The sequence below is a fragment of the Pan troglodytes genome, chromosome 7 (assembly GCF_028858775.2).
Source record: "Pan troglodytes isolate AG18354 chromosome 7, NHGRI_mPanTro3-v2.0_pri, whole genome shotgun sequence".
NCBI classification, from domain to species: Eukaryota; Metazoa; Chordata; class Mammalia; order Primates; family Hominidae; genus Pan; species Pan troglodytes.
The window spans coordinates 64,600,561-64,613,749 of NC_072405.2; the positions used below are offsets into that span (position 1 = coordinate 64,600,561).

Consider the following 13,189-nt stretch of genomic DNA (forward strand, 5'->3'; position numbering starts at 1 on the left):
CCACATACTAGAATGTTCCGGGCATGGTTGTTGGTGTCGAGATGAGGATGGATAGACACAGGGGCTCCTCCAAGGCAGTCCCCCTGACTGGAAGGAGGAAACCCACATGGAGACAAGGATTTCCGATGCTTGGTTTTGTAATAAGTGCCCTGGAGTCTCTCTCTCTTCAGGAAATAACCACCTTTGTTTATCAGTGGGAGGCCCTTCTGCTCTTTAACATACTGGTATCAGTGAGGGCATCATTCAGTATTTATTTCCAGATTCCTAACACTTGAAGCCTGCAGAGCCAGATTCTGACCATCCCTCCATTTTTCCATGGTCTGTGCTGGCATGGTTAAGAAGAGGGATTTCGGCCAGGTGCGGTGGCTTACACCTGTAATCCCAGCACTTTGGGAGGCTGAGGTGGGTGAATCACGAGGTCAGGAGTTCGAGACTAGCCTGGCCAACATGGTGAAACCCCGTCATTACTAAAAATACAAAAAATTAGCTGGGCGTAGTGGTGGGCATCTGTAATCCCAGCTACTTGGGAGGCTGAGGCAGGAGAATCACTTCAACCTGGGAAGCAGAGGTTGCAGTGAGCCGAGACTGCACCCCTGCACTCTAGCCATGGCGACAGAGTGAGACTCTGTCTCAAAAAAAAAAAAAAAAAGAGGGATTTCTCCCAGAGCCTTCATATTTTCATTTTTGTTTGACTATTAACAAAATATTTGCATGAGGGGAATTTAAAATTAAATTTTTAATGTTTAAATCTTTCTCCTATTCAAAAAATATTTGAGTATGCTAGGCACTCTCAGCTGCTAGGATGCCATGGTATCTGCCCATGTCCTTGAGAGTGAATATTGTAGTGGGGAGAGACTGATGATTATCAAACACACAGCCAGCCTGTAGGGTGGTGAGAGTAGTGTGGAGCCTGCGTGGAGTGGCTTAGGGATTGGCGAGTACTCACAGAAGGGGGTGGGGAGCTGCTGGTTTTATTCCATGGTCCTGGCAGCAGCAGGGACTCACAGAGGAAGGGAGCCTTGGGCTCTGTGAGGTCTGCATGTCCCCATGGGGAGAGCAGCCAGAGCATGGGCCTGGCCAACAGGAGCAGGAGGCCAGCGTGGTTTGGGCCTCTGTGAGTATTTGATGGATGGATGGGTGAATGAATGAATGAATGAATGACGCACCTAGGCCATTTGATCTCTAGACAGTCGATGGATGAGAAAGAAGGCTATGTAGCTGGGGGTTAGAGTGGCTCAGGGAGAGACTTACTGGCCATGTAAGAGCAGCCCCTCTTACTCTGCTGAGATGCAAACCAGGGAAGGCTTTTGGACAGAGCAGCCACACAGTCTGCGTGCTCCCATCACTACTGTTTCATGTGGGGATGAGCCACAGAGAAACTGGGGCAGGGACCAGCTGGCAGCTGAAAGCCTTTGGGTGGTGTCTGCCTGCACAGTGGACCGGCTGTCCCAGGAAATCCCTTTAGTGCCAGCATTTCATCTTCTAGCTGCTCTAGACACTGAGATTAATGAATTAACACTGCTGCAAAATAGGAAAAATATTTCTAATCAGCCCCAGTGTCTGATGTTATATATCTCTATCTCCATCTATGCCTACATCTCTTTCTATAATCTGTCTGTAGAGAAAGATTATATAGTCAGATTATGTATATAATCTGACACCTGATAAACATATAATCTCATAAAAGAATGTTTTGTGATATGCGTGGTGTGCTGCATGTGATGTGCTACCATGGCCCCTGAGGCTTAGAGAAGGTGATTGGGCCCCTCGCTGGTGGCAAAGCTGCTCTGAGCCCCAGATCCATGTGCCTCCCAAGACCCCTCAGCCAATGTGCACAATGCCCAGGACTTGGAAATATTTGGGGTGAAAAATCATTTTCTGAAAAAAGAACTGGCTGGGCGCGGCAGCTCACACGTGTAATCCTAGCACTTTGGGAGGCTGAGGCAGGTGGATCACCTGAGGTCAGGAGTTCGAGACCAGCCTGGCCAACATGGCGAAACCCCACCTCTACTAAAAATATAAAAATTAGGCTGGGTGCAGTGGCTCACACCTGTAATCCCAGCACTTTGGGAGGCCGAGGTGGGCGGATCACAAGGTCAGGAGCTCAAGACCATCCTGGCTAATATGGTGAAACCCCATCTCTACTAAAAATAAAAAAAATTAGCCAGGCGTGGTGGCAGGCGCCTGTAGTCCCAGCTACTCGGGAGGCTGGGGCAGGAGAATGGCATGAACCTGGGAGGCGGAGCTTGCAGTGAGCTGAGATTGCACCACTGCAATCCAGCCTGGGTGACAGAGCGAGACTCCATCTTAAAAAAATAAAAAAAAAAAAAGAATAAAATAAAATAAAAATAAAAAGTAGCCAGGTGTGGTGGTGCACGCCTGTAATCCGGAGGCTGAGGAAGGAGAATCGCTTGAACCCAGGAGGTAGAGGTTGCAGTGAGCCAAGATTGCACCACTGCAGTCTAGCCTGAGCGACAGGAAGGAGACTCCATCTCAAAAATTAAATTAAATTAAATCAAATTAAATTAAATTAAATTAAAAAATAAAAAGAGAACCAGTAGAAAAATGGTGAGAATCATAAAAATATGTTTCTCTCTATATGGAAGAACACACCAGAATCCGTCGACTAGTCTGTTCCTTGATTGGCTTGTCCCTGGAAGGACTGGGGATGTGAGATATCTTCAGGAGATCGGGATCAGTAAATTTTTTAGTCACGAGAGTTGTATGTGACGAGAGCCTCTAGCATTAGGGTTATAAACATAATCAAGCAATCCTATTTACTTCACATGAGAAGACTTGATTCATAGCACAGAAATCGGTAAACATTGCCAAAATATGCCATTTTCCACACGGTTATAAAACTGCATATGGGAGAGAATCCACGATGAATGGAATTATCTGAAAGTACTTTCTTTACACAGTAAACTGCTGGCTATGTTTTTGTTTTTTGTTTTTTGTTTTTTTTTTTTTGAGACAGAATCTCGCTCTGTTGCCCAGGCTGGAGTGCAGTGGCGCGATCTCAGCTCACTGCTAGCCCCACCTCCCGGGTTCATGCCGTTCTCTTGCCTCAGCCTCCCAAGTAGCTGGGACTACAGGTGCCCGCCACCACGCCCAGCTAATTTTTTTTTTATTTTTACTAGAGACAGGGTTTTGCCGTGTTAGCCAGAATGGTCTCGATCTCCTGACCTTGGGATCCTCCCGCCTTGGCCTGCCAAAGTGCTTGGATTACAGGCACGAGCCACCTCACTCAACCTGTGTTGTTTGTTTTTAAAGTACTTTAGAAGCTATACAGGCCAGGTGTGGTGGCTCATGCCTGTAATCCCAACTTGGGTGGATCACTTGAGGCCAGGAGTTCGAGACCAGCCTGGACAACATGGCCAAACCCTGTCTCTACAAAAAATACAAAAAAAATTAGCCCGGCGTGGTGGCCAACGCCTGTAATCCTAGCTACTTGAGAGGCTGAGGCAGAGAATCGCTTGAATGCTTGAACCCAGGAGACAGAAGTTGCAGTGAGCCGAGATGCGCCACTGCACTCCAGCCTGAGCTACAAAGCAAGACTCTGTCTCAAAAAAAAAAAAGAAGAAGTCATATCATATACTTAGCTTTGTAAAATAAAAAGGAAATAAAAGAAAGGAGGAAAAAGAAAAAAGAAAGTCACATATAAGGCAAACTCACTTTTAGAGGAGATAGAAATACTAAGATAATATACTGAAATGTTAGCGTTGGGTCAAGAGATAATAGGTTATATTAATTTTCTTCTTGATGAATTTCTGAAATTTCTAATTTTTTTACAATGATATTGTTATTAAATATTTTATTCTTTTTTTTTTTTTTTTTTTGAGATGGAGTTTCACTCTTGTTGCCCAGGCTGGAGTGCAATGGCGCCATCTCACCTCACTGTAACCTCCTCCTTCTGAGTTCAAGCGATTCTCCTGCCTCACCCTCCCTAGTAGCTGGGATTACAGGCATGTGCCACCATGCCCAGCTAATTTTGTATTTTTAGTACAGATGGGGTTTCTCCACGTTGGTCAGGCTGATCTTGAACTCCCGACCTCAGGTGATCTGCCTGCTTTGGCCTCCCAAAGTGCTGGGATTACAGGTGTGAGCCACCACGCCCGGCCTAAATATTTTATTCTTATCTAAGTAATATATGCACATTAAAAATGTAGTACAGAAAGACTTCTTCTTCTTTTTTTTTTTTTTTTTTTGAGACAGAGTCTCGCTCTGTCAGCCAGGCTAGAGTACAGTGGTGTGATATCGGCTCACTGCAACCTCCATCCCCCGGGTTCAAGCAATGCTCCTGCCTCAGCCTCCTGAGTTGCTGGAACTACAGGTGTGCACCACAATGCCCAGCTAATTTTTGTATTTTTAGTAGAGACGGGGTTTCACCATGTTGACCAGGCTGGTCTTGAACTCCTGACCTCAGGTGATCCACCCACCTCAGCCTCCCAAAGTGCAGGGATTACAGGCATGAGCCACCGTGTGCAGCCACAAAAAGACTTCTAATGAAAAATTGCCCATGCCTGCGGGTGTTCCTCAAAGTAATCTACTTTCGGGAATTTTGATTCCTTATTCTAGCGTTTGCTGCATATAGTTCTAAATATTCTACTCATAACTTTTATCTCTTAATTAAGTTTTTTCCACTTATTATTAGATAAGGATATGGCCACATACTGTTATTTTTCATTTATTTATTTATTTGACAGGGTCTTGCTCTGTCACCCGGGCTGGAGTGCAGTAGCATGATCATAGCTCACTGTAGCCTTTAATTCCTGGGCTCAAGTGATCCTCCTGCCTCAGCCTCCTGAGTAGCTAGGACTACAGGCGCATGCCACCACACCTAGCTAATTTATAAATTTTTTGTAGAGACAGGGTCTCACTGTGTTGCCTAGGCTGGTTTCTAACTCCTGGGTCAACTGATCCTCCCTCCTCAACCTCCCAAAGTGCTGGAATTATAGGTGTGAGCCACCACGCCCAGCCAGCCACATGGTGTTAAATTCAAGAGATACAAAGAGGTGTAAGCTGAAAGGTCCCCCACTCTATTCCCAGCCACACAATTCTCTCCCCATAGGCAACCAGTGTTCTCAGTCTCTACTTTAGAGACATCCTATAAGGAGAGTCATACAGTTTTGCCCTAATGTCTGGTTTATTTCACTCAGCATAACCCTCAAGGTCCATGCATGGTGTGGCCCATGTCTTCAGTCTTTCTTCTCACTCCTGGTCTTCCATACCACACTTTCCCCACCTCCACTTGGGCCCAGCATTCCCTGCATGAAGCTTCTCCATTGTTTCTTCCAGCATTTGCCTGGGCACTGGTACTATGGGCTCCAGGTACTGTCCTGCCCTCGGCGCTGGCCTCCCTCCCTCATGGTATATGCTGACCACACAGTGTGTGCCTTCCTGGGCTGAGTTGGGATGGGCCGCCTTGCCCATTGTCAGTGCCCCTCTCTGCAGGCACGTTGATTACACTTTCTTCCTCTTGGCTCAGACCACTTCTTCCTCTGGCTGCCAGATGTCTCTTAGCATCATCAGAGATGGAGTTTAAGTTTCTATTTCTTGTTCTCTTTTTTGTTTTGGGATGAATTACAGAAAAAAGAAAATAGTGAGGAGGAGGCAAAAGATCTTTACTTCATTATCTTAAAACCAAAACTATGATTATATTTCTCTATCAATTTTATACAGAAAAAAAGAGGGGTCTGACTGGGCATGGTAGCTCATGCCTGTAATCCCAGCACTTTGGGAGGCCAAGGCAGGTGGATTGCTTGAGGCCAGGAATTTGAGACCAGCCTGGGCAACATAGCAAAACCCTGCCTCTACAAAATAATTTTAAAATTACCAGAGTATGGTGGTACGCACCTGTAGTCTCAGCAACTCAGGAGGCTAAGGTGGGAGGATCACCGAGCCCAGGGAGTTTGAGGCTGCAGTGAGCCATGATTGCACCATGTACTCCAGCCTGGGCAACAGAGTGAGACCCTATCTCAAAAAAAAGGTGGGGGTGTCTTGTTGGGGTCCTGGTTGGGGTCTTGTTTTGCTTTGTTTATATAAAGCAAAAGGTTTGAAAGTGAAAAAATTTTCTGAAGCATCATGTCTTTTCTGGCTGTTTCTGACCAGATATATCTAACATCTTAATGCCAGCTGAATTAGAATCAAGAAATTTGTCCTGCTGCAAACACTCACCTTGGTCACAAGCAAAGCTCAGAAAATAATAATAGTAATAATAATTTGCCCTTTTGGAAGGAGTATGATTGGGTGGGAGACTGTACTCCCAGGGTATCTAGCTCTTCCTGATACACATACACACAAAGGGCCCTGTGTGACTGAAGACTGTCATAGTTTGTGGTACAGCTGTGCTCCTCCCTGTCACTAGCTATCTGTTCCTTTTCTCTACTGTACCACATTTTTCTCCTTCTTCTGCTTCTTTACCAACTTGTAGTCTCTGCTGATTTCTACCCACTCCAGATGCCACCTTCTGCTCCCCACCACCTCCTTCTAGTGAGGGCATTGTCCTGACTGGGCTGTGTGCCATTTGAGGATGATGCTCTGTCTTAACTATCTCTGCATGTCTCAGAGCTCAGTGCTAGTTCATGACCCGTAGTGAGCACTCAGTAAGTGTTTGTTGAAAGGAGGAAGGATGGAAAGTGAAACCGTGTGCCTTCTAAGCGGATCACCAGCCAATGGGTGTTTACTTTCTTTAACTTAGCGACAGGCCAACACCAACTATCACATGTAATCTTAGGGTCTGGTTGAGGTCCCTCTCCTCTTCTATTTCTTTCTTTCACAAGACTTGTCATTTAATAGCGGATTTTATTTATTGCTTTCCTTGTACATAAAAAGATAGGCTTCAGATTCCCTTCTTCCAATTCTTCTTATCAAGTCGAATTCCCCAAACAGGGTGGTGCATGTCCGGCCTTTACCAGCATCATTGAGAGTCCTTCAGAGCTAGGAGAACATACTGGAACCAGGGAAAAAAAATCTGCTGTGGGGCTAGGGTGACCTAGAAAGCTTTATCTTCCGCTGTGGCTGCATTCTGACCTTTTATGCAAATGAGGGATCTCCAGGAAGGAAGTGAAAGAGATATTCCAAACTGAGTGTGCAGGTCCAATTGCTATTTATATCATACTGGATGTTAGTCCTCCCACCACGATCCCAGAATTTCACCCAAGAAAGCAGAAGTATACACAGATCTTTCTTCTGAAATTTATCCAAGTTATAAGAGCCAGAGCAATGCTGAGGCCATATCATTTTGTGGAGACTAAAACTCCCAAATAAAGAGGATGATACAAATCTGTCTTTCGCTTTAAGCAATGAAAATCAAATGAAGTCTTTTAGTTAGAAAATTCTAGTCACACAAATATTTGAAGATAGTGTTTCAGAATTAGACTCAGGAAAATGGATTCGCTGTATAAATAATTCTCAAGAGATCTGAATCATTATAAAGTTTGCTTAGATCTTTCAATTTCAAAAACAAGGGCTCTTCCAAGACAGAAATGATCATGTCTTCTTTCAGCGGTTTAAATTCAGGAAAGGTCACTGTGTCCTTAGATGAAAAAAGGTAAGTTAAAGGCAGAGGATCTCAAAGTTTATTGGCCATAAGCCATTGTGGGAAATACATAGAAACCTACTCTGTACATAAAGCAAACGTTTCATAAAACCATATTGACCTTTCCTGTGTGCAGTGCTTTCTGACCTTTTCTGTTTTATTCTGTTATAATTCATTTTAAAAAATACTGGTAATTGGCTGGATGCGGTGGCTCTCGCTTTTAATCCAGCACTTTGGGAGGCTGAGACAGGCAGACGACTTGAGGTCAGGAGTTTGAGACCAGCCTGGCCAACATGGTGAAACCCCGTCTCTACTAAAAATACAAAAATTAGCCGGGCATGGTAGTGGGCACCTGTAATCCCAGCTACTTGGGAGGCTGAGGCAGGAGAATCGCTTGAACCTGGGAGGCGGAGGTTGCAGTGAGCCAAGATCGCTCCACTGCACTCCAGCCTAGGTGAAAGAGGGAGACTCTGCCTCAGAAAAAAAAAAGAAAAGAAAAGAAAAGAAAATACTGGTAGTACCCTAAAAAAATCAATTTGTTGATCCCAAATTGTTGATCCCAAATGCGGATAGTGCCCCGCAATTTGAAAAACACTGATTAGAAAATACATTCAAAAGAAGGTTCTGTTTCAAATCTGGTAAAAAACCATTTCCCCTGAAGCTGCCACTTATTTAGAATCCTTCCAGTGACCACTGATGGTATAATCTACAGCTTTGAAAAAGAGATAGCTATGGAAAGGAAATTCGTTGTGAGGAATGGAGCCCCTCTCATATGCCAGATATTGTATATACTTTGCATGACATACAGTCTTCTCTAGAGAAGTTCACATCCTACAGAACAGGGTATGCATGAAATATGCAAAACATACAGGTGTGGATAGATACTGCTAGATGAGCACATAATTGAAGGATTAATCTCCTTTATCATGCAGGAAAATGTTATTATTATAATGATCTTTTTTACCCTTTAAAGCTATTCTCAGGATCAAAGATTGGCAGTTCAGCTTCTGAATTACTCTGAGACATTTGACCACATTAAAAACATTCTCTATTACCAGGCCTTTTGCAGAACTCTAGAGGAGTAATGAGCACCTTACTTCTCTCCTGGAGGTCAGGAATATGCAAATCCAGAGTCAGAGTGAGCTGTCACTCTGGCCAGATACTGCAGATTGGAACAGTTAACTGCGTCTGTGAAGTAGCTCCACTTGAGACTATGATTGGGGTTCAGTTTTCCTCCTCAATTAATATCTTGCTCTTAAAAGACAGTGACATCCACAAGATATGTAGCACAAACTACAGACAAGTGTCCTTCAGATTAACTGAACCATCGTTATTTTCCAAATTAATCCCTAAGTTTTTAACTATTTGGCAAGCATGTAACCAATTTGTTGGGCTGACTTAAGGATGCTGACTTTAAGTAAATGAAAATACCAATTATTAAATGAAAAGCCAATTTTTGAAAAATGTCTGTATAAGATAATATGTGGTAAAATTATTTTTTTCATAAATATACTACAGGTTGAAGCTGAAAGCATGCTACCCTGCAAACATAATTAAAGTTGAGAGTTAGGATTAGATTTGGGTGATTTATTTGAAATGTGAGGCAAGTCCAATATCCTTTTGTTATTAAAGAGAACTTGGCTGTGGCTCCTACTTAACAAATTTTGGCAAACTGAATGCTGTCTTGATCCCCTCCATGCTAAATTTATTTATTGAGTTGCTTGCAGAAATTTCCTTAGCTTCTATATTAGTTGGCAAGGGCTGCCATAACAATACAACACACTGGGTAATTTAAACAACAGACGTTTATTTTTCCGGGGTTCTGGAGTTTCAAAGTCCAAGGTCAAGGTGCTGGCCAGGTTGGTTTCTCCTGAGGCCTCTCTCCTGGACTTGTAGATGGCTGCCTTCTCCCTGTGTCTTCACATGGTCTTTCCCCTGTACTAGTCTGTGTTCTAATCTCCTCTTATAAGGATACTAGTCATATTGGATTAAGACCTACCCAAATGGCCTCATTTTAACTTAGTTACCTCTATAAAGGCCTTATCTCTAAATATGGTGCTGTCAATTCTGAGGTGTACTCGGGGTTAGGACTTCAACCTAGGAATTTTGGGAGGATGCTGTCCAACCCCTAACAGCCTCAGTAAAGCTTGTTTCAATCATGGTTGCAGGATGTGAGGAGCAAAAAGACCACTGCAGTGCTTGACCCTCTGCCAGGTTTCTAAACGGCATGGGTTTTTGTTCTTTTTGTTTTTTTCCACCCTAGGGAGAACTAATGCCGACGTGATGACCGCCCTTTCCCAGGGCTACAGGATGCCCCGTGTGGAGAACTGCCCAGATGAGCTCTATGACATTATGAAAATGTGCTGGAAAGAAAAGGCAGAAGAGAGACCAACGTTTGATTACTTACAGAGCGTCCTGGATGATTTCTACACAGCCACGGAAGGGCAATACCAGCAGCAGCCTTAGAGCACAGGGAGACCCGTCCATTTGGCAGGGGTGGCTGCCTCATTTAGAGAGGAAAAGTAACCATCACTGGTTGCACTTATGATTTCATGTGCGGGGATCATCTGCCGTGCCTGGATCCTGAAATAGAGGCTAAATTACTCAGGAAGAACACCCTCTAAATGGGAAAGTATTCTGTACTCTTAGACGGATGATCCACTCAGTTGCAACTCGGACTTGTCCTCAGCAGCTGGTAATCTTGCTCTGCTTGACAACATCTGAGTGCAGCCATTTGAGAAGAAAACATCTATTCTCTCCAAAAATGCACCCAACTAGCTCTATGTTTACAATTGGACATAGGACTCAAAGTTTCAGAGACCATTGCAATGAATCCCCAATAATTGCAGAACTAAACTCATTTATAAAGCTAAAATAACCGGATACATAGCATGACATTTCTTTGTATTTTCTCTATGCTTTGGCTTACTTATTTAAAAAAAAAAAAAAAAAACTAATCCAACCTGTTAGATTTTGCAGGTGAAGTCAGCAGCTTAAAAATGTCTTTCCCAGATTTCAATGATTTTTTTTTCCCCCTACCTCCCAAAATCTGAGACTGTTAAAACATTTTTCTTCTATGAACACTGCTCAGACCTGCTAGACATGCCATAGGAGTGGCGTGCACATCTCTCTCTCTCTTCCAGCAGGAGGAGCCCGTGAGCACGCACAGCTGCCCTGTCTGCTCACCCGAAGGCAGCGGGCTCACCTGGACCTCCCAGGAAAGGGAGAAGAGCCTCAGAAACTGCTCTGTGTTCAGAAGGAATATTTTTAAGAGTCCAGCTTTTTCATTTCCACAATTTCCTATATCCAGATTTGTTTTGACAATGTAGTTTGGAAGAACTAAGATTCTAATCTCTGAAGAACCTTATAGGGCCTTCTAAAACATAAGAGTTTCCTTTGTTGCTTCAAAGATTTGAACATTATGTTAAAGATCAAGTATTAATTTTAGTTGTACTCTAGAAAGCTAAAGTGCCACATTCGGGGCTATTTTTATGATTCAGCAATCTTTTCTAAATTGTGTAGCATGTGTATGAGACTATTTATACCCAAGGATATGAAGGAACATAAGTGACTACGAGGCTCTAATAAGCCATGGTGGCAGGAGGTTCAAGCGGTTCTGTTCACTAAATTTTTCTCCTGTAAGCTTTGAATGGAAACTTCTGTATCACATGATGTGTTTCACTTATGCTGTTGTGTATATACCTAATATTTCTATTTTTGATTTTATTTTAATACACCTCGTCCAATAACATCTCAAGCTTTTTATTTGCATTTACATTTTCAGCTGTGGTCAGTGTAAAAATTGGTCATCAGCTGGGGGCGGGGTGGTTAGAAGTGATTCAACAGAGCTACATGCTTTAAACCTGCCCAAGTTCTACCTCCTTCCTTTGAACATTTCAGATTGGAGAACCAAGGAGTTGATTGCCTGAACACCTGAACATCCGTTTATGGGGGCCAGATAGAATTTGTTTTCAAATAGGCTTAACAGGCATCATTAAAATTTCATTCTGTGTGTTTTGTTTAGGCTTGAGGTGCTTAGAAGATGGGATAAGATATTCTACTTTTTTCTAAATTTTAACTTTGTTTCCTATGTGATTTTTTAAAATGTCCTTTCTAAAATATTCTAAAATTATTGATTCACAAGTGCCATGTTCAGGACGATAGAATATTACCGTTACATAATGTCTGCACAGTTGGTCCCTTGATTCAGTGGTAAGTTTTTTGTGTACACCCCCCGCTTGCATTTTATTTCAGAACCACAAGTATTACCCAATATGTTACATGGAGAGGAACTATAAAGAATCCCTAAGGCAAAAAGAAGTCTCTAGAAAATGACTAGAGGTTTTTTTTTTTAGCATAACAAATTTATTTAAAGAAAATTATTAAATTTATCTTCACCTTGTTTTGCTTCTCCCAGTTCCTCCTCTTCTTGCCATTTTCCACTTGACTTTCCCTCCCAATCAAGCATGTGATCCTTACCTCCATGTGGGCCCTGCACCAGCTTGGGCCTCATCTCTGGTGTCCAGCATGTGTGGAAGTCACATGTTCCCTTGATGAACAGCACACACAGTCCCTTTACTTAGCTATAGGTTTCCAGCCTCCCTGTGACAGACAGGCATAATGAGGGGCTGAATAGGTGTTTGTAGCATTTTCGGGTATCCAGTGGTGTGCAAAATGGCTCATGTCATCACACCTCAGGTTATTGTAGAGAACTGGAAAGACAGAATCCATACTCCCTACCTCCAAGATTCTGACTTAGCTGTTGTGCAGCGGGAGATGTATGTCAGTCTATTTTAAAAGCTTCTCCAGTCAGCTAGACACAGTGGCTCATGCCTGTAATCTCAGCACTTTGGGAGGCTAAGGCAGGAGGATCGCTTCAGCTCAGGAGTTAGACACCAGCCTGAGCAATATAGCAAGTCTCTACAAAAAATTTTAAAAATTAGCTAAGCGTGGTGGCACACACCTGTGGTCCCAGCTACTCAGGAGGCTGAGGTGGGAGGATTGCTTGAGCCCAGGAAGTCAAGGCTTCAGTGAGCCATGATCGTGCCACTGCACTCCAGCCTGGGCAAGAGAGAGACCCTGTCTCAAAAAAAAAAAACAAAAAACAAACAAAAAAAACCCTTCCCTGGTGAATATAATGTATGCTCAGTCTTGAGAGTCACCATTTGGTTTGACCCATATTACAAAGCCCAGCCTTCTTTTTCCTCAGATGGTTTCATTTCTCAAAGGGGAGTGGAAGAGAAGGAAGGAGGAAAAAAACGTGCCTTCCTTCCTGGTGAACATGAAGCTCACTGAACCTAAAGGAGACTCACAGGCTAGAAACCAGTGTCCTTAGTAGTAGGGGCCACCTGGGGCTTCCGTGGCTTCTCCAGGCATACCTCCTGAGGTTCCACAGAATCCCCTTGCAGAAAGTACTTCTGATGAGCCACTGGGAACGTGTACTGTCCAAGCCCCCTTCTAGGGGAAATTCACTGCCACAGAAGCCAGCAGCCCTGGCTGTCCCAAGGGTGTATAAAAGGATAATAACTAAAAGGAGGGAATTAATTTTGTTGCCTATACCAGGGATAGATCGAGGGTACTGAAAGCATCATAAGTATAAACTCATTTCCACGTCAGCTTGTGGAGTCTGCTTTCTCGCTCTCTTTTTTT

General features: G+C 43.5%; 1 protein-coding gene across 3 annotated transcripts in view; it reads left to right on the forward strand.

Moving 5' to 3' along the window:
• Positions 1–11,291, forward strand: part of LYN (LYN proto-oncogene, Src family tyrosine kinase) — a 137,916-nt gene extending 126,625 nt beyond the window's left edge. For all 3 annotated transcript variants that reach the window (XM_016959500.4, XM_003311797.6, XM_528143.6), the window contains one exon: positions 9,804–11,291. In XM_016959500.4, coding sequence (XP_016814989.3) covers positions 9,804–10,006 — 203 coding nt within the window. In that variant the 3' untranslated portion in view covers positions 10,007–11,291. The remainder of the gene's footprint in view (positions 1–9,803) is intronic.
• The last annotated feature ends 1,898 nt before the right edge of the window (positions 11,292–13,189 follow it).